Here is a 21,003-nt window from a genome sequence, read left to right on the forward strand (position 1 = left end):
GGGGTTGAAATGTGGTGGGAAGGGGGGGGAGGCTGCAGAGTTGAGAGGGGGGAGCCCAGCCCCCGAGGTTGGGGCGCCTAGAGAGCAGGGAGCAGGTAGAGGGGTCCGGCTCCCAGGAGCTGGGGTGCCCATGGGCTCGTTTTCAGGTGTGCAGGGAGGGTCAGGTCCTCCCAGGCCGATCCTTGACCAGAGGCTGGTGTGGTTTGGGGAGGGCAGGCCCGGGGTGCACCCCATGTGGGTGTCAGGGTGCTGGCATGGGTGCTGCTGCAGCATAGGGAGCCCTGGTGTGGTTCCTGGGGCCTTCAGCTGCTGGAGGGGGCACAAACGAGGGGCTGAGGACGGTGCCTTTGCACTCCAGAGAGCCCAGGGCAGGCTCTGTGGCAGAGGGAATGGTCCCTTCTGGCCATCCCTGCCCGTTCTGCTGCCTCGCCTTGGGAAACACAGTCAGGACGTGCAGCTGTGTTTCTGAACTGCCACTTGGATCTGCCCTCTGGTAGTTCTGCTTTTTGTGACAGCTGAGAAAAAGTCATTCAATCAGCCACCACCCTCTGGAAGTCGTAGCACCTGGGTCCATTTTAGATGGCGGGGTGTTAATCATCCCACCCCGTCACGGCGGGAGGCAAAACAGTTAACCACAGGGACAGGGCTTGATTAAGGATTTATCGTTAGCGGCTCTCAGAGCATTTGTGGTGCTAAGCTAACGTGTTGCTGTTACAGCTTGTGACCTCTTTAGCTGCCCAGAGCCCACTTTGTCTGCGGGCAGAGGTAGTGGGGGGTGTTGGACGAGGGGTTCTGGTGTGCTGAGAAATGGGGGAGGGCAGGGAAGGGAGCGGGAAGGTCGTGTGTGCTCTTTGTAGCACCTCGTGTGCCTTAAGGGGAAAAAAAGCTTTAAGAAAATCCGTGGATAGTCTGCAGTTTAACACAGGAATCATCTGCTCAAGCTCTGCGTATTGGGATTTGCCCAGTTACATACCAGTTTATTCATGATGTAAGAGCTTAAGCTTTAGAAAAGAAAGAAAGAAAGAAATGAATGCAGTTTTGTGGGAAAGTACTGGCTTTTGCAGCGTAAAACGCTGCTCAGCTTCTACAGCGTCCTTCACTGGCTGAGTTGATTTACATTCTTTGCCTGGTTTATGTCACTGTCAGAAAAAAAAGACAAAGTTAAACGTCTAAAACATTTGAGAACTTTGCAAAGAGGCAGAGAGGAGCCGAGGCTGATAATGCCCAGCCCATTTATGACTCCTTTTGGGTCAAATGACTGACGGTAACACGAAATTGGGTGTCACAAAGTAGAACTGGAAGTCTAACCCACAGCTCCTTGCCTGCAGGAAGAGATGTCGGGAGAAAGTGTGGTGAGCTCAGCGGTGCCGGCGGCTGCCACTCGCACTACCTCCTTCAAAGGGACCAGTCCCAGCTCCAAGTATGTCAAGCTGAACGTCGGCGGTGCCCTCTACTACACCACCATGCAGACCCTGACCAAGCAGGACACCATGCTCAAGGCCATGTTCAGTGGCCGAATGGAGGTCCTCACGGACAGCGAAGGTAAGGGGCAGCTCCCCGCGTCCCTCGCGCCGGCGTCCTTCCTCTTCAGTGGAAAAAAAAAAAAGTCAGAAAAATTGGAGAAAATTGGCGTTGGAGAAAAAATATTAGAGAGCAGAGAGGAACATCTGGTCATAGGCCCAGATGTTTCTACATCTTACTAGTGGTAAAACTCATAACTTGTACGACTGAGAAAAGGCGTGGAAGGAACAAAAGACATGTAGGACTTGAATAGTTGTCTAAAAAACACAAAGGACAGTAACGAGTCCCTGAGGCTGCTGTCAGGCCTGGATAGCACAGACTATGTTTCTTTTAAAATACTAATGCTAAAGCCCATGGAAAATGGTGGGGATAGTGAACTATGAGTCAGGACTTGGGTGTTTACTTTGAAGCTCAGAAGGCAGTTCCCTCATCTTGTTCCCTCACCTCAAATCCAAGTCTCAAATTTGCTCTGAAGATCGGGGGAGGGGGGGAGTTAGGAGCTAAAAGCTGATTTATTTTAATTAAAACTATTTTCTTGTGAGAGTGAAGCCTTGTTGGCTTCACTGAAACAAAACCAGCTGTAAATTTTTGAGGAAAATTTGCTGTGGTATTACTAACAATAAAAAGAGAGAGCTAGCAAATACTGTGTTAGAAGTGTTTGGGAAGAAGGAATGTGCAAGATGTCAAACTACAGTCTTCTGAAGGAGCAGCGCTCAAAAACTTCCCTTTCTTACCAGATATGTTGATTTTATCTTCTGCTGAGATTCTTGAAAACATTTCTGTTTAAATTAATAATCCATCTAAAATGTGTTTGTGATAACTGCAGCTGGTAGGGTGGTTTTGTGAGCGTTCTCACCTTGTGGGAGTGCCACACAGCTGAACTGGAAGCACAACTTTCTATTTAGGCGCTGACGTTTTGCCCATAACTATGTTTATAGACTGGGAGACCTCATCTTTAACAATGGCTACTGCCCAAACCACGACAATCGCTGAGCCTAAAGGTTCAAAATACCTTTATTGTGACTAGTTAATTGTTTGAAATTGTTGTTTGAACTTGCTGAAAGCATAGAAAATGTAGTACGTGGTTAGATGAGTTGGACTTGGGTTTGAGTGCTTTAGAATAGTCTGTATTTAGAGGTCATGTGGAACAAGTGAGGGATTTAGTTGGGGTCTTGTGATAAGCTTTCTTAAGATAGGAGGAAGTGGATTTGGAGGAAAAAACCTGTCAAAAATACAACCTAATTATCTGAATATTCCTATTTTAGCTAGAAGTCCTTCTATTCAAGCTTGGGGGAAAAAGCTGTGTTGTTCCAGGTGTTACACTCTGCCTTTTGTGAGTTCCAGCTACTGTAAACCAGAGCTGTGGTTTGTGGGCTCCAGATTTAAGGGGCTCTGGGTTCCCTCCCATGGGTCTGTGCAGGGTGCATAAAAAAGCCAGCCCATGGGTCAAATTGAAAAAAAAGAAAAAGGGAATCAGCACCCTTACTGGGAAGACTGGAGGGGTGTTCTAGTTGTGAACCAGTTCGTTGAAGACCCTCTCCCCTTGCTACTAAAATTCAGACAGCTCCAAAAGTATCCTCCCGTCCCTCCCTAAAGCTGCTCTGTGTTGTATAAAATTTAATAATTCGAGGCTTCTCAAGTCCATCAGTTTGGAAATGAATCGGAAATTCCACATTAATTTTGGAAGCCCCCCCTGGCGGGGTCTCGGCGCTTCCTCCGGGCGTCCTGGGCAGGTGCCGCAGCGGCGCTGGGACGTGGTGTTCCCAGGGCTCAGAGTCCATCTAACACCAGGTTCTTTTTGCTGGAGAGCAGCAGCTGACAATATTATTGCTAATACGAAGGTAACCAGAGTTTCATCTGCTGAAATATCATGTTTAAAACGTAAAATCAGGAGTTTATTTTGCTGTGAATCCCACAGTGTCTGCGTGGGATTGTTCCATGTAGCCAGTTTGTGTTTTAATAGGAATTTGATACTTCCTGTGTGTTGTAACCGAGACACTCCCAGTGCAGTAGCTCTTGCTTTATCTCCCTTTGCCTGGCCTGATGCTGGAAACTGGGACAATGGCATTAGAGCTGTTAAAGGAAACTCTTTTTATCTGAAATTCTTCAAAATGCTGCTAATTGGTCACACCCAAAATTTGGCACAAAACAATGTGTTTCTTTGGAAAAGAAGCCGGGGCTTGCGGAGAAACTGGAAGGAGTCAAGTTTTTAAATGGGGGGGGCCTTCTCTTTGTTTGGGTGCATTCTTCTGACCCCAGCACCATCTCCCCAGCTCCTTCCCAAAGCTTAACAATTGCACCGTGCTGCTGGTCGGGCAGGGGGAGAAAAGGCTGGAGTTATCTGGTGGTGGGTGGCAGATGATTATTTTTGGCTTAGGAATTGTTCACGAACTGTAGCAAATCTGCACATTTTGAAAATTTGATTTTGATGGTAATGAGCAGATAGAAGGATGTGAGCTTTCCAGGTGCATCCATCTGTTTCCAATTTTCCTTTCTGCGCTGTGATTTGTGGTTTTTGTTGGTTTTGGTTTGTTTTTTTTTTTTGCCCTCACTCCCCACCTCTTTTTAACCAGTTGATTGAGATGCACAATTTTTGTTCAGCTGCTGGTGAGACTGTTGGGCATCAGGCAGTCTGTGGTGTCAGGCTGCTATTTCATCTGTCAAGCCTCGGTCCGAAAATGTAGCCTGGCTTCGTTTTGAGTGTTTGGATGCTGTCCCTGAGACTGCTTGTAAAACAAAAGATTAATTTCCTGCAAGTCTAATGTGTGTGCGTGCAGTTCATGGATTATGTATTCCTACCTCGGTAAATGGATCACGGGAGACTGCAATTAAAAAATGGCTTTGAAAGGCTAAAGCTGAAACCCACTTCTTGGGCCCTGCACAGCCGTGACTGAGTGGCAGCAGGGTCGTGTTCCTGTGAGTCATCTCGTTTGGCTGTTTGGGTAAAACAGACGGTTTTCTGAAAGCTGTTTTAGCAGTCACTTGGATTTTGCAATGCTGCTCCAAATATTTTCTCAGCCCCCCCGCCCCCCCTCCCACAATTTTTGTTCAGCTGCTGGTGAGACTGTTGGGCATCAGGCAGTCTGTGGTGTCAGGCTGCTATTTCATCTGTCAAGCCTCGGTCCGAAAATGTAGCCTGGCTTCGTTTTGAGTGTTTGGATGCTGTCCCTGAGACTGCTTGTAAAACAAAAGATTAATTTCCTGCAAGTCTAATGTGTGTGCGTGCAGTTCATGGATTATGTATCCCTACCTCGGTAAATGGATCACGGGAGACTGCAATTAAAAAATGGCTTTGAAAGGCTAAAGCTGAAACCCACTTCTTGGGCCCTGCACAGCCGTGACTGAGTGGCAGCAGGGTCGTGTTCCTGTGAGTCATCTCGTTTGGCTGTTTGGGTAAAACAGACGGTTTTCTGAAAGCTGTTTTAGCAGTCACTTGGATTTTGCAATGCTGCTCCAAATATTTTCTCAGCCCCCCCCCCCCCCCCCCACCTGAAAATGAGCAATTCGGCTTGAGTTTCGCCATCTGTAAACAGAAAGTTAAGCAGATTTTTACAGCCTATGGAGGGGGTAACAAAGAAGTTTGGGGATCATAATTCTGCTCCCTCCCTGCACCTTGGGGTGCTCCAGTAAACTCTGTCCTTTGTGGAGTAGGGATGTCCTTGTTTACCACCATGTCTTGTGCTTCCTCTTCTCTTTAAGACAGGAGATCTTGCTGTACATACCTCTGCACTGACCAACAGGCTCTTTTCTGCTCTGGTTGGTTAGGTATATACTGTATCCGTTAGCCTGGATCAGTCTTTTATTCTTTGATTTCTCTGTCTCTAGTTCTCCTGCCTCCAGCTTTCTCGTTTGTTATCACAGTCGGTAAAATGACAATTGGGAGCACACATTGTGTTTTATGTAGACAGCAGGGTAACGAGGGAGATGGAAAGCCTGCAGTAAACTGCTGGAGAGTGTCTGGGTTTTCCACAGAACAGCATGAAAGGGCTGTGTTGGCTTTCCAAATTGAACCAAATGTTCAGACTTTACTAGTAATTCCATTCATGCAAGAACACACAGGGTCTGCTTTAACCTACTTTCCTTATTTGTCCAAAATATGACTCCTTCCCCACAAGCGTTTCCTCGCTGCATTCCTGAGCTGCAGCCCGTAAGAGTGGCCATCTGTTCCTTCATGGAAACTCCAGCCTCCACGTTGCCTAACGTTTCTCAGGGACCAGCCAGATTCAGGCAAGGGGCTGGGAAGAAGAGGAGAAGCAGGGAATCCTGTGATTGCCAGCTGACAGGAGAGCGTTTCGGTTGTAGCTCTTGTTGGCTTTTCTTCACCCCGTTGTCAGTCCATGGGGGACTGACATCATGGAGCTCCAGGGCAGGGGCTGTACTTCACATTCTGCTGACACGTGCTGTCACGTCTTGTCTTTCAGCAGTTTAAGACCTCGTTCTACCAAATTAATGCGTTAATGCATCCTTTGGGAATGTAGAGGGTGAAACAGTGTTTCGTAGAGTAGACTCATAGAATGGTTGGAGTTGGAAGGGACCTTAAAGACCATCCACTTCCAACCCCCTGCCCTGGGCAGGGACACCTCCTACCAGACCAGGTTGCTCAAAGCTCCATCCAACCTGGCCTTGAGCTCCTCCAGGGATGGGGCAGCCACAGCTTGTCCAGGCAACCTGTTCCAGCGCCTCACCACCCTCACAGCAAATAATTTCTTCCTGATATCTAATCTAAATCTCCCCTCTTTCAGCTTAAAACCATTAGCCCTCGTCCTGTCATGGCCATGACACTGCCAAAGTCTGTGCTGCCTTTCTCATGCTGACCTTTTTTGCACACTGACTGGAGATGGTGGATCATGGTGGGTCCCCGTGTTGTGTTCAGGTGCAGCAATCTTTAGATGGTCACATCTGCTTGGCTCTAGTGAGCTGTCTGTAAGAAACAGCCACGTGTGTGTGTAACGGCCTGAAGGTAGAAGGCAAGAAAATAATATGTCAGGGCTTTGGGAGCAGAGGGAGAACAGAGCTGGTTCGTTTGAGAATGAGAAGTATTCATTCCTCTTTTTCAGTTAATCGTTTGTCAATAGCTGGGTAACTCAGAGAAACAAGTGAGCATCCTGCCTTACTCCCATGGACTCTGCACTTGAAATGCAGAGGGAGATGATAAATGCCCTGTGTTTCTGCTGCTCCACTCGCCAGCTCGAACAAGGAACTGGAGTGAGCCTCCCTTGGCAGGAGCCTGCTTGGTACAGCAGTCCCAGACCCATGTCAAGGCCTTTTGCCACCTTTATCTCCCCTTCTCCTGTACTGTGCTCTCCCTCTGTCCCCAGGCTGGATCCTCATCGACCGCTGTGGAAAACATTTTGGGACAATCCTGAACTACCTGCGGGACGGGGCGGTGCCGCTCCCCGAGAGCCGCAGGGAGATAGAAGAGCTGTTGGCTGAAGCAAAGTACTACCTGGTGCAGGGGCTGGTGGACGAGTGCCAGGCAGCCTTGCAGGTAGGTCGCAGGGCTGAGGAGGGGTCTGGTCGCTCTGGCTGCAATGAGGGGTCAAAAAGAAGAGGCTGCTCCATGTGGGAAGCAGCATCTGGGCAGAGCAAGATTTTCTGCTGGCCTCCACTTGGTGTCTTTGTGAGCCTGGGAGGAATTGAAATACCTCATGTCATTGATCTGCTGGAGTCTGGTCACATCCAGAAAAATGCACTGAGTTGTTCTCGACATTTAGTGCTCCCCAGTTATAGGGAGGGATAAACTGTTGCTCAGTTTCCCTTTGCTGACTCCTGGGAGCCAGCAGGGAGCAGCAGCCTGGCTCCTCTGCAGTGTTCTCTGCTGCTGCCAGGGTGAAATGACCCATCACAGAATGATGTGGGGTTGGAAGGGACCTCTGGAGATCATCTAGTCCAACCCCCTGCCAGAGCAGGTCCACCCAGAGCAGGTTGTGCAGGAAGGTGTCCAGGTGGGGTTTGAATGTCTCCAGAGAAGGAGACTCCACCACCTCCCTGGGCAGCCTCTGCCAGGGCTCTGCCACCCTCAAAGTGAAGAAGTTCCTCCTCATGTTTAGATGGAACTTCTTATGTTGAAGTTTGTGCCTGTTACCTCTTCTCCATCATCAGCACGAGCTCTGAGGCAAAAGTTAATACTTCCAGCATGGACCAGAACGGGGTCTGCTTTGGCCAGACCAGAGCAGCTCCTTGTAGCCGTGGGCTGCTGGGAGTCCTGATTTGTTCTTTGTTTTCCTCTGAGATTCTCATGTGAGGTTTGAAGCCACTATTACTCTTTGAGTGAAGCTTCAGCTGCTGTTTGACTCTCGTTTCAGCAGAACAAAGATGCGTATGAACCGTTCTGCAAGGTGCCGGTCATCACATCTTCCAAAGAAGAGCAAAAACTTATAGCCACTTCTAACAAGGTAAGGGAGGCTGGGCTGTTCCAGGGGTTGGGAGGGGGCAGCCGTGGGCTCATGTGGGAGCTTGACCAAGTATTCTTTAGAAAATTCTTTAGTTTGCAACAATGGGTTTACCCTAAAATACACACACTTCAACTGTTGAGCTGCAAAGCACTGAAAATCTGCAGCAGACTAAACATTTCTTCTGAATTAAAAGTGTTGCTCAGGCTGGGCCTGGCCATGTATTTCTCCACATGAGGTATTAAAATAGAGGGTGTAGATGGTATCAAGCTGATCGAGCAGATCCCCGGGGCTACTGGATTTTCCATTTATTTATCCACTCTGATTATTAATGACAGACACTTTCTTTAGCTGAAGTGAATCGATGACTCCTCTTTCTGGGAGGCTGCTCGCTGGCAGGTAGAGGGGAGGGTGCTGGTGATAGTGATTAACCTTGGCAAAAAGGCAGAGAACGGGTAAGAATAGATTGTGATCTAGTCACAGAAGGGGTCAGAAGGGACTGCAGCCCCATTGCCAGCCCGTGTGTGACAGTTTTGCAGCAACAACAACATCCCACTGGGCTTGAGCCTGCCGGTGTCGTGTCATATTGTGGCTCCTCTGCTGTGGGGTCTTGGACTGAGCTGAGCTCCCAGCTCGTACCGCGCTTCCCGTAACTCCTCTGTGCTTTGTTTCTTACAGCCAGCAGTGAAGTTGCTGTATAACAGAAGCAACAACAAATATTCCTACACCAGGTAAATGACTTCAGCTGGACTTCTTTGAAGTTTTTCATAGACTAAAATCCATAATAAGCATTTGCTTTTTCTTCACTCAGAACCATTGAGAGACAGGTGCTGGCATGCACTCAATTTTTTTCCCAATTAATTTCAAACTCAAGTCAGAAGGGAGCCTACTGTCATCAGTGGAAGGCTCAGCATGTGCTATTTCTGTGGCAGAGGAGTTCCTTTTACACTTGGGTGCAGCTGGCAGAGCCTCCTGGCCATTAGTTGAATACAGGAAGCCTTTCATAGAATCATAGAATGGTTGGAGTTGGAAGGGACCTTAAAGATCATCGAATTCCAACTCCCCTGCCCTGGGCAGGGACACCTGTTGCCTGTAGTACAGACACCTCCCACCAGACCAGGTTGCTCCAAGCCCCCTCCAACCTGGCCTTGAACCCCTCCAGGGATGGGGCAGCCACAGCTTCTCTGGGCAACCTGTTCCAGGCTCTCACCACCCTCACAGCAAACAATTTCTTTCTAGTATCTCATCTAAATCTCCCCTCTTTTTAGTTTAAAACTGTTCCCCCTTGGCTATGGCTCACCTCCCTGATCAGAAGTCCCTCCCCATCTCTCCTGTAGCCCCTTCAGGTACTGGAAGGCTGTTAGAAGGTCTCCCTGGAGCCTTCTTTTCTCCAGGCTGAACCCCCCCAACTCTCCCAGCCTGTCCTCACAGCAGAGGGGCTCCAGCCCTTGGAGCGTTTGTGTGGCCGTCTGCTGGACCTGTTCCAACAGCTCCATGGTGCAGTGTTCTCAACAAGCAGTAAAGTCGTCCAGCCTGGGACCTTGTCCCCCTTTCCTTATGCCTGTGTGTGTTTTATGACATCAGGCTGTTTCCATCCAGCTGGTGCAGAGCTTGAGCTCAGGAATGGTTTCATTTGGGTGATAGAATTTGGTACAGGACTGAAATGGCCTTGGGGAGTATTATTCCCAGGACTGTTGATGTGTTACTGCTTCTTCAGCAGCAGGTTTTCCTGCTTGTACTAGTCACATGAGTTACCCCCTGCGGCCCTGGGTACCAGCTAAACCCTACCTTGGTAGAGACACAGTAAGTCAGTCAAAAGAAAGCGGGTGTAGGGGGCTGTGAACACCCCCTGAACCCCCTTCTGTTCCCCGTGCTCTCCCGATGGCCCTGCCCTCACCCCTGCCTTCCTCCCCCTCTCGCAGCAACTCTGATGACAACATGCTGAAGAACATCGAGCTGTTTGACAAGCTCTCCTTGAGGTTTAACGGGAGAGTCCTCTTTATAAAAGATGTGATTGGGGATGAGATCTGCTGCTGGTCTTTCTATGGGCAGGGGCGGAAGATCGCCGAGGTCTGCTGCACTTCCATCGTTTATGCTACTGAGAAAAAACAGACCAAGGTATGAGCAAACCCCCCAAAAACTTCCAGCAACGAGCCTGGCTGCTGTCAGACTGGCACCCTGACTTCTGTTCCTTTTTAATTACTCCTTTCACTGTTGGGTATGGCTATAGAATAATCAATGCCCTTTGAAGTGGGAGCAGCACAGGGGAGCCCATCCTGTGGTTTTGGTGGGGCGGGGACCTGGCTGTGGCAGTCCTGATAGTCCCTAATGCAAGTTCAGTCCAGTTCTTTACCTTTAGCCAAACTTCCTCATACTTTTATAGAATCATCATAGAATCATAGAATTGCCCAGGCCGGAAGCGACCTCCAAAGGTCATCTAGTCCGACCCCCCCGCAGTCAGCAGGGACCCCCCCAACTAGACCAGGTTGCCCAGGGCCTCGTCGAGCCTCTCCTTGAATATCTCCAGGGATGGGGCCTCAACCACCTCCCTGGGCAACCTGTCCCAGTGCTCCACCACCCTCACAGTGAAGAACCCTCTCCTCATCTCCAGTCTAAATCTGTTCCCCTCCAGCTTGAAGCCATTGCCCCTCGTCCTGTCACTGCAGGCCTTTCTAAACAGGCTCTCCCCAGCCTTCCTGTAGCCCCCTCAGGTACTGAAGGCTGCTATTAGGTCTCCCTGGAGCCTCCTCTTCTCCAGGCTGAACAACCCCAGCTCCTTCAGCCTGTCCTCGTAGCAGAGGTGCTCCAACCCCCTGATCATCCTCGTGGCCCTCCTCTGGACCCTCTCCATCAGGTCCATGTCCTTCTTATATTGAGGGCTCCAGACCTGCACACAATACTCCAGGTGAGGTCTCACCAGAGCAGAGTAAAGTGGCAGAATCCCCTCTCTGGACCTGCTGGCAATGCAGCTTTTGATGCAGCCCAGGATGGGATTGGCCTTCTGGGCTGCAGCTGCCCACTGCCTGCTCATGTCCAGCTTCTCATCCACCAGCACCCCCAAGTCCCTTTCCTCAGGGCTAGTCCTAACTTTCTCGCTGAACCAAGTTTGGGTTACATCTCCATGTAAAGACAGGTCCTACTGAACAATGCCAATGCCTTCCTTGTCTGTGGGGATGTCTCTTTCCTGGGAGAAATCTGTCTGAGTCTGCCCTGTGGGCAAGCTGGTTCTGAAAAAAAACCACCCTGGTTGCTGGGTCTCAAAAGCTGAAAGCAAATAATAAAACAGAAACCATTGTGCCAGGAGGCTGGAGAGCAGTTAAGAAATTTTAAACCAGAATTAGAAATGAGGTAACCTGGTGCCTGCAGTGGCTGGAGTCGGGGAGAGTGACTTTCTTTCTCTCGGGGGGGTACAGGTGGAGTTCCCAGAAGCCCGCATTTACGAGGAGACACTGAACATTCTGCTCTACGAGTCCCAGGACGGGAGGGGACCTGACAATGCTCTCTTGGAAGCCACGGGGGGAGCTGCTGGTCGCTCCCATCACTTGGAGGAAGACGAGGAGCGAGAGCGCATCGAACGCGTGCGGAGAATTCACATCAAGCGTCCGGACGACAGGGCCCACCTGCATCAGTGACCGACGGCCGCGGAGCACCCAGCTCTGTCCTGAAGGTGCTGCCCTTCCTCCCACGGATCAGCTGCAGCAGAGGACCAGGTGGTTTAACTTCTGTCCAACAAAGTCTGTAAATTACTTTTTTTTGGTAACAAATTAGGTTATTCGGGATATTTAAACGCGGTAGTTCTAGGAGAAGAATAAATAAGGTTGCTGGGCATAACGCTAGATACTGTAAGGACTCACTGAGCAGCTGGAGAAATGCCCTGAATTTTTAGCACTCTTGTCTTTGCTGTTTTGTGGCTAGAGAGGAAGAGGGCTGGCTTCCTTTGGCTTTAGTTATTATCCTGCACTTTAAAAACAAAACAAAAAAACCCCCACAAAACAAAAAAAAGGTCAGTCAGCCACACACCTTCCCCCCTGGGCACTGGGTGACCCCGTCTCCTAGACCTGCAGGGGTGAGAGAAGCGCAGTGATTGAAACACCCCAGAGCTACTGCAGAGCTCCCTGTCTCCCAGGTCTGTAGGTGACAGGGTTGGTAGCTCAGGAGTGCCTCGGTGACGCCGGGAAGGACAAGTGACACGTGCTGACGTGACTCCTGTAGTGCTGGGGGGCAGAGGGAGCAGGGGGAGCTGCTCGGGCTCGGCTGGCTGTGGCTCCCTGCAGCTCTTGGGACCTGCTCCCTGATGGGTTCAGTGAAACTCCTGCAGCACTGAGCTCTGGAGACCTGTCCCTGCTTTATCCGTGCGAATCAAGGGTGAATGATGTTAAAATTCCTCCAAAAGGAGGATTGGGAGCAAATTGTATGCGATGATTGCTTTTCCTTGGGGTGGTGTTGGTACCAGTGAGCGCTTTGAGCTTCCGCCTGAGCCCCGGTCTCGGCTGGAGAGTTGATTTCCACCAGCCCGTGGGTCAGGAAGCTCAGCTTTGTGGTCATGGCTGGGTTCAAACACTCCGTGCCAGGCTGGTGTCGGGAGGAGGCCAGCAGCCAGAGTTCAGTTCTGTAACTGATACAGGAGCATCGTCTTGCTTTGAGCGAGGGCAACGCGAGTACCATGAGGAAGAGGAGTAGACAGCGGCCCAGAGGCACTTATTCCTTGTTTTGACTTTATCCTGAGCATATTCCAAGTCTTTTCAGAAATGGCAGCTGTGTGTGAAAGGGCAGAGCTAAAATGTTGCGTAGAGAAGAGCTCTCTAGTCTAGTTTTCTAAGAGTACTTTTCTATTATAAATGAATATTTTATCTACCTCCTCGTCTCTTGTTGCCTGTTGTGGAGTCAAGTAATAATTATAGTGGAAGATCGTGTATTATTCAGTAGGACTGGATGCTAAAGGGTAATGAGCAGAGCCACAGCTGTAATGGTTAATGTAACAAATCCTGAGAGGGAGGAAAACCCTACAGAGGAAGTCTTAAACTCACAACCAGGCTGGCACTTTGGCAGATACCAGAGAACTTTGGTATCTTTAGAGGTTTTTGACCCTTCATCTGGAATATCCGGAGCTGGTCTTGATGGCCAGACATCTCCTGCAGGGCAGCAGCAGCTCCGTGTTCCTCAGTGAGGTGGGTATTTGCCTCTGCCTGACTTCCTGCTGGGAGGATTCCTCCTCCTCCTGCCTCAGGGCCGTTAATGGCATGATAATGTATTAAAAACCAAAGGTGTTGTCAGCATCACCAGCTGCGTTACTCCAACGCTTCTGTTTCAAAGAGCAGTTACATCCCAAACCATGGATAGCTTGTCTGTAGAGGCTGAATTAAGCATTAAGTGTTTGCTCAGTGGTACAATTTCAGATCATCAAGTGAAGCTAAACTGATTCCAACGTGAGGCTGAGGTCATCCTTCTAGTAACCAAAGACTTCCTGAGTTCCAGACAGCTGGTGTCCGTATCTCGTACCTGTCTCCTCTACTCTTTCTTCTTCAGCTACTGATCTATAAGTAAGAGCTCAAGAGCAAACAGCTCTGTCAGTTATACTGTAGTTTGGCAGCTTCAGCTACACCCTAATGGTTTCCTGTTTTAAGCTGTATTTCCGTGTGTTTGCAGCACACCTGGGGTGTGTGGACGTCCATAGTGCAGACGGTTGTTGTGAAGGACCCAGTGCCTCTCCCTCTTACCTTCCTCGTGTGATAAGCTGGGGAGCAGGGAAAGAAAGTCCTCTGGATTGCTGGGTTCCTTCAGCGCTGTGTACTTTGACACTTACTGGTATGTTACTGGGCTGTTTATGGGTGTCTGGGTGGCTGTAACAGCCCCACTGCCCTTGAAGGGGTCTTGACTCTGTGCTGTCAGTCTGACTCCCCTGTCTCGGTGGTCCCGCTGTGCTCCTGCTCACCATCAGTGGCCCATTGCTCTAGAATACACCAGCCCTGCTCGCTGCATTCATTCAGGCTCTCTCCTGGGAGGCAGGAGGGACAGACCATCTTCATCCTCGCTGGGCTGAGCTCCCTGGGGAGGCTCCAGCCACCCAGACAAAACCCAGTCACAGCCCGTGGTGTGAGAGCAGGTTCAGCTCCAGGAGGTGGCATGTGGTGACACCAGTGCTAAGCACCTGACAGATCACATCTATGTGATTAACTTCTCTGTAAATAGATTCTTAACTGGCTTCAGGATTTCCTCTTTCAGGTTTTGCAAACTAAGTTCTTAAAAAAAACACAACAAACCAACCCAGGGGGTGATTATTTTTAGTCTTTGTACAGCAGTTTCTATAGCTATTGGTTTAGTAAGTCACTGCCCCAGAGTTTAAGTTTCAGTTTTGTTACTGCATTTATGGGCAGACTCTGCCTTAACACACTCCTGACTTAACCCTCTGCCTGCTGTGCTTGTGAAGTCGTGTCGCTGTCACCTTGGAACGTCCTTTACCTACTTCCCCCTTGTCCTTGGTCTGTGGAGAGAGACTTTGTTAATGCCATTGCACAAATACTCTCAGCTCTTGAGCCTTTTTACTGTAAATGGTTTTGCCTCTGGGGGTTTCAGGTGAGGACGGGGCCCAGGGGCAGAAGCAGCTCTTGAGATTATCTGTGAACAGGGGGGGCACAGACCTGTCTGCTCCGATTCTCTGCACCCTACAACAGCCACTAACCAGGACAGTACAGCAGAGTGGAGCTGACTTAAAATCTTGTGGATGTAATTTTGTCCATCAGCGTCGTGCAGAAGAGCTGGAGTCAAAGCTACAGCTGGTGAGACAGAGCCACACCACAGAGGCAGGAGCGACCACCAGCCCCTGGCATAAGTCTGCTGGAGAGAGGGTCTGCTCCCACCTCTGTCAGTACAGCTGTAGAACCAGAGCAGTCCCTCCCGTGTTTCCACAAGGCAGGTTTTGGGTCCCACCCTGAGCTCCACCTGGTGGATCCAGGCTCCATCTTACCTTAGAGCAACGGGGAGGTAGAACCTTTCGTCTTAACAAGGTTGGTCCATAGGGCAAGAGCAGCAAATTCCTCTGTTCTGAACAATCATTCCCTCCCACTTTATACTTATGCACACACAAAAAAAAGCTTAAGCTGGATTTCAGTGTATGGTTGATGTTTGCAATATGTACTTGTTTGGTTTTTTTTTAAATATAACACAATAAATTAGAAGATATTTCATATTTACATGTGAGTTGTTTTATTACGTGTTTGAAGCACGCTGGCCTCGTGGTCCATGGAGGTGGAAGGACCTTTCAGGAAGAAACACCAGACACCATCCCTCGCCCCAGGTTGTTCTACCTCCCAGCACAACTGGTGGCAGAGGCTGTACCCACCTGGGACTCAAAGTCAGGGATCTCCAGGCTGTATTTCAGCCAAGCCAAGGCAAGCTGGGGCTGCACAAGTTTGCCTCAACGTGAGGCAGCAGAGTAAGGACCTTGAGCAGAGACAGTGTCTCCCCCCCTCTCCCCTTGTAGCTGCCCCAATACCCCCCTAGGGAACAGTGATGCCTACCACACTCTGGACTGAGCAGCATCTCAGCTCTGTGGATGGAGGTGAAGGAGATTGTTTTCTTCTGGATTGCACCAGGCCAGCACATCACCCCCCTAGGGAACAGTGATGCCTACCACACTCTGGACTGAGCAGCATCTCAGCTCTGTGGATGGAGGTGAAGGTTCTTCAGCAGCAGGAGACTGCTTTCTTCTGGATTGCACCAGGCCAGCACATCCCTCGTGAAGAGGAGGCATTTTGGTCATCTTTTATGGTTTTGCTTCCACTTCACCGTGCAGGGAGAACTTGCAGAGTTCAACTCTAAAAGCAAAGATCTCCCCACCCATCAGAGCAGACAAAAAAAAGCAGCCCACTGAAACTTCCCCAGGAGCAGCTTCATGTGCTGATGCACCAACTAAACCACCTGCACCAGCTCTGCTGCTGCTGCTTTTAACCATCTCTCCTCCTGCTGAAGAACTTGCTGCTGGTTTTAAAGGCTTTGCCAGTCTGCCTGAAAGGTGTTTTCAGACCAGTTAAACTTCATTGATCTGCCCTTGATGCAGTTCTCTGGTGAGTTGTGACTCAAAGTACAGCCAGAGGAGCCTTTTTGCTTCTATCTTAATCCCTCCTGGCTGGTCAGAGCTCTCTGAGTGCACAGAGACAGATGTTTTACGGATGGAACTGCAACTTTTGGTTTAACCATTTCCCTGTGAGGGTGTAACGAGCACCTGTGCTCACTGGAATGTTACAGCAACATAATGGGATTTATTTAACTAGAGTCGAATAGTTTTAAGCTATAAAAAAAGAGCCTAAAAGATGCAAGCAAACTCTCAAACCACAGCAGCCCTATGGCATCAAAGATTCCTGGGGAGGCGCGAGCGCTGGTTTCATCCTGCAGGTTCCTTTCTGCTCCCAAACACGATGGTGACCAGGAACAGGAGCTGTTTCTCATCAAGAACTTGCCTGGGTTGACACCTGGGACAAGAAAAGGAGGAAATCATTAAGTTAAGGTACCCTCTCTGTGGGGAAAAGAGGTTGTATTGTTTCTTTTTCAACTCCCTTCATCTCCAGACTGTGAGGACAGGTAACCAGTGCCTGAGGGCGTCACACCTCAGCATGGAATTCTCCCTTGGAGCTGAAGTACCAAACACATTCAGCTCACCAGTGAAGCTGCAAAGACCCACATCTTTTCCCAATTCCACCAGCCACTCCTGCCATTTACTGCCATCCAGCCAGGAGCTGATAAACAGCAGGTTCAGCACGTCCCTGCCTGATGGGGAGCAAGAACAGAAGCAAAGCTCCCCACTTTTTCATAGCTACACCCAGAGCCAGAATTCATTCTCCCCTGCAGAGGCTGCCACTGGGGCAGCCAGATCCTTCCTTCTCAGAGAACCTGCTTGGGTGACAAGAAATGCTTTCCCTCCATCCCCTAACCCATTTCGGAAGCAACTTGGTTGAAGGAGGCCACAAGAGGTGGAGAAAGGGGGACTGGGGTGAAGTCTGCAGGTGTTGGATTTGGGCTTAGGCCAGATTCTCTAAGTGACCAAACCAGGAGAGAACCTCACCCCCTGTCCCCACGCCAGCCTGAGAGAGTAAGCAGCTGTGACAATTCATGGAAGGTGCATAGCTGCAACTCCCAGCACAGCAGTGACCATTTATTATGGTTTTAAATTGAAAGGGGGGGAGATTCAGATTAGATTAGATACTAGAAAGAAATTCTTTACCATGAGACCCTGGCCCAGGTTGCCCAGAGAAGCTGTGGCTGCCCCATCCCTGGAGGGGTTCAAGGCCAGGCTGGAGGGGGCTTGGAGCAACCTGGTCTGGTGGGAGGTGTCCCTGCCCAGGGCTGGGTATGGGACTGGATGGGCTTTAAGGTCCCTTCCAACTCTAACCATTCTATGATTCTGTGATTCTGTATTACCCTGTGTCAGTAGATACTGACTGGGTAATTATGTCATGCATTTCCCTGCCCTGTAAGAGGAATCGAGTCCCCCTGAGCTCATACAAAGAGCCCTTGCTAGAACGTAGCTGTGCTTTCTGCAGGGGCTGAGCATCAAAAAGAGAAAGCACGAGTCACATTCCCGGTGCTTGGATGAGGCCTTACCACTGTGAGTTGTCCATTTTTGGCTTTGAAGACCTGAGGCTCCTGCCCAACAGTAAACACCATTGTCCCTTCCTTCCCAGAGCCAATGCGGAACTGGAGACTGCAAATACAGACACAATTACTCAGGAGATGCTTCCCTCCCAATAGGCTTTACTCTAAGCCCCCTTTATTTTTGTTCCCTTGGCAAATCTTGTTAGATTAGAAGATCAGAGCCCTCCAGCTTAGGTGAATTTCCTAAACAATTGCATTATACCACACAACCCAGAAGGGTTTGATGAATGGAGGATGCCTGCCTGGTGCGGGCATTTGAATTTTCCTGGTGCAATTAAGCACTAGAAGATAAGCAGATCTGACCTGGAGAAAAACCACTGAACACACAGAATCTAATTACAATTGAAACGCAAAGGCCAGAGAGAAAAGCTGGAGCAGAAGCACAGGTTTCACATGCCAGTTCCAATTTATGTAGAGATTTGAGAGACAGACTGCATCCACCTGCCATTAGCTTGGTGGCGTGACTGGGAAGGTTCCTGCGCTCAGCAATCACATTTTCAGGACCTTCTGAATCTTTTAGGGAGAGGAGCATTTATCCTGACGTGACCCACAGGCTCAGCCCAGCGAGCTTTCCTCAGCACTGCTGCTAATGAGATCTGCTGTGAAACCCCTAAACCCCCAACCTCACAGCCCAGGTCACAGCAGCACAAGCTTTAAAAAAAACACCACTTTTTTTCAAGTACAGTCACCTATAAACAACTCGGGGTTTTAAGGCGGATGGGTCATGGGCAGATCTTGGAGTGGAGCAAGATGCAGCCACAGCAATCATGGAAACAAGCCTCATTAGCATGGGAAATGATTGTAATGATTTTTACATAATTTTCTTGTTCCAGCACATCCCACCTTGTTCCCCCTGTGCCTGAGAGCAAGCCATGGAAACCACCGTGCTACTGCAGCAGACCTCCCCAGCTGAGGGCACCTTTCTGCTGGGGTGATGGTAATAGTTTTGACCCAGGTAGTCCAGGCCTAAAGGTTTTGAAGCAGGTTCTTCCATTAAATGCAGCCCACAGAAAACTACCCATTCAACTTCCCTCCTTACCTTCCCTTCACAACTTTAACGAGGTTCTGCTTATTGGCCAGCATGCAGAGTTTAGTGACCGTCTCGAAGACGTGCTCACATTGAAGGATCACATCTCCCTGGAAAGAAAAATAAAAATTAAAAGAGGTATAAAGTCATCTGCCATCGTCCCAGCACACGAACCATCCAGCAGTGATGTAAAAATTAAGAGAGGTATAAAGTCATCTGCCATCATCCCAGCACACGAACCATCCAGCAGTGATGTATTTGGAGAAACTCCTTCCTCATGTACCCTGGTGGCCAAGGCGGCCAATGGCAACCTGGGGGGCATCAGGAAGGTATTTGGAGAAACTCCTTCCTCATGTACCCTGGTGGCCAAGGCGGCCAATGGCAACCTGGGGGGCATCAGGAAGAGTGTGACCAGGAGGTGGAGGGAGGTCATCCTGCCCCTCTGCTCTGCCCTGGGGAGACCCCAGCTGGAGCACTGGGTCCAGTTCTGGGCTCCCCAGTTCAAGGAGGACAGGGAGCAGAGGCTACAAAGATGATTAGAAGCCTGGAGCATCTCTCTTTTGAGGAAAGGCTGAGGGACTTGGGTCTTTTTAGTCTGGAGAAGAGCAGACTGAGGGGGGATCTGATCAACGCCTATAAATATTTCAAGGGTGGGTGTCAGGAGGATGGGGACAGTCTTTTTTCAGTGGTGCCCAGGGACAGGACAAGAGGAAATGGGCACAAACTCGAAGATAAGAAGTTCCACATAAAAATGAGGAGGAACTTCTTTCCTGTGAGGGTGGCAGAGCCCTGGAACAGGCTGCCCAGGGAGGTGGTGGAGTCTCCTCTGGAGACATTCAAACCCCACCTGGACACATTCCTGTGCAACCTGCTCTGGGTGGACCTGCTCTGGCAGGGGGTTGGACTAGATGATCTCCAGAGGTCCCTTCCAACCCCACATCATTCTGTGGTTCTGTGTAATGCTGCAGGAGTGACTGCTGTGCAGAAGGGACTGATAACAACACAGCAGTGACAAGAGTGATGAACAAGTCTGGTTTGTTACACATGCTTTCTAGGGACTATTAGGATTTATAGTGAAAAAGAAATATTACCAAAATATTAGAATTGTCAGCTACAAGACCTTACTTCTAACCACAAGCTCACAGGAGCTAATTTCAATTTTCTACCTTCTGCTTGTTGTCCTCAGGAACGTGAATGACTACAATCCCATCGCTCAGGTTACTGGTGGAAATGCCTTCAAAAGAAATCCAAGAATTAGAGGAAAGACTACCAAAGACAGTTCCACACCACCACCATCATCTTCCTAGTTTGCAAAATACCTTCTGAAGATCACTTTCTCTGTCACCCACTTGTCCCTAACACATTTCCAACAGTGGTGATTTCAACACGGTGCATTAGCTGTTTGCTCCCTGCCTTTCCATGCTGCCTTTGTTTTGGCAAGGGAGGAGGGAGAATTTAAATATTCCACCTCTGGACTGTAGTTCAGACAATGGTAGGATTAAAAAATGCCTACAAAGTGGGGTGGAAGAGTTCGGGGCTTTTTCCCTCCCCTCAATTTCAGCAGAAAGTGATGTCCTCCTGCATTTAAGTATTTTTAACTGCTGTGTCCTCTTACTCATAATCTATACTTCAAGGAACTGCATGCTGACACACAGACCCTTTATCCATCCCGTAAGAAAGAGTGTCCTCAGGTAAAGATCATTGCTTCAAATATCTTTGAAAGACCAAGTTTCAGACGTTCATCTTTCCACCCCTAGTGTTGCTGGCAGAAAGGGAGGTCCCACACTGACTTCCCACCTTTACCTTTCAGGGTGGCATAGTCTATTTTCTGCTTGATCTTGGCCATTTCCACCACGTAGGCCGAGGACTGGGTGAGCACAAGCAGCCGGTCTCGTGCTTTGAACCCATTCCTGTCGTATTTTATCACGGGGGTCGCGTACTGAAAAGGAGGAGGTTGGTCTCAGCATTTCTCCCGGTGGCAGGGTCCTGCCCCAGGAGCAGCCCCGTCAGGAGGAGCCCCACACACCCCAGTCACAGCAGCTCCTGCTCACCACGACCTGGTTTCTTTATACTTGGAAATTCAGACTCCAGAGTCGTGCTTTGAGAAAGATGGTTTACCTGTGCCCTCTATGCCAGAGCCATGGAAGTGCAGTGCACACCCCTGCACTTCTGTCCATTACAGCCCAACCATGGCTTGTGATTCTTTTAAAGCTTTTATTAAAAGGAATCTTAAATTACTTTTGCCTAGGTGCATTTTGAGACCTGTCTCCAATTTAAAAGCAAGGAAAAACTCACTACACTGGTATTCATCGGCTTCCCTGGCCACACAGACAAGCAAGACAGTCTCAGGTGTCACAAATCACTCAATTTTTATGACCGTCCAGCTCCAGGACTCCAACCCAGCTGGTCCAAAGG

General features: G+C 49.4%; 2 protein-coding genes across 3 annotated transcripts in view; one reads left to right on the forward strand and one right to left on the reverse strand.

Annotated features, from left to right (window-relative positions):
• The first annotated feature begins 1,303 nt into the window (after positions 1–1,303).
• KCTD10 (potassium channel tetramerization domain containing 10) lies at positions 1,304–15,103 on the forward strand. Of its 2 annotated transcripts, none has more exons than XM_014940031.1 (6): positions 1,304–1,542; positions 6,840–7,009; positions 7,827–7,916; positions 8,592–8,644; positions 9,836–10,031; positions 11,327–15,103. In XM_014940031.1, exons 1-6 carry the CDS (start codon positions 1,335–1,337, stop codon positions 11,543–11,545), a joined length of 936 nt encoding a protein of 311 aa, XP_014795517.1. In that variant the 5' UTR covers positions 1,304–1,334; the 3' UTR covers positions 11,546–15,103. The 2 variants fall into 2 exon arrangements, with proteins under 2 accessions (XP_014795517.1, XP_014795518.1); XM_014940032.1 differs by having other exon boundaries at positions 7,830–7,916.
• Positions 15,104–16,268: 1,165 nt separating this feature from the next.
• LOC106886797 (unconventional myosin-Ih-like) overlaps positions 16,269–21,003 on the reverse strand; it is a 31,987-nt gene continuing 27,252 nt past the window's right edge. Inside the window, exons 45-49 of the mRNA XM_014940015.1 lie at positions 20,392–20,527; positions 19,755–19,822; positions 18,601–18,698; positions 17,511–17,610; positions 16,269–16,381 (exon numbers count right to left, since the gene is read on the reverse strand). Of these exons, the coding sequence (XP_014795501.1) occupies positions 16,358–16,381; positions 17,511–17,610; positions 18,601–18,698; positions 19,755–19,822; positions 20,392–20,527 (426 nt within the window). The 3' untranslated portion in view covers positions 16,269–16,357. The remainder of the gene's footprint in view (positions 16,382–17,510; positions 17,611–18,600; positions 18,699–19,754; positions 19,823–20,391; positions 20,528–21,003) is intronic.

The sequence above is a fragment of the Calidris pugnax genome, unplaced genomic scaffold (assembly GCF_001431845.1).
Source record: "Calidris pugnax isolate Ruff unplaced genomic scaffold, ASM143184v1 scaffold106, whole genome shotgun sequence".
NCBI classification, from domain to species: domain Eukaryota; kingdom Metazoa; phylum Chordata; class Aves; order Charadriiformes; family Scolopacidae; genus Calidris; species Calidris pugnax.

Bases quoted from the DNA above. Each gene is read 5' to 3' on its own strand.
- KCTD10 (XM_014940031.1), top strand. From the start codon at position 1,335: ATGTCGGGAGAAAGTGTGGTGAGCTCAGCGGTGCCGGCGGCTGCCACT. The intron at 1,543-6,839 runs GTAAGGGGCAGC...CTCTGTCCCCAG, and splicing joins GGTCCTCACGGACAGCGAAG to GCTGGATCCTCATCGACCGC. The intron at 10,032-11,326 runs GTATGAGCAAAC...GGGGGGGTACAG, and splicing joins CTGAGAAAAAACAGACCAAG to GTGGAGTTCCCAGAAGCCCG.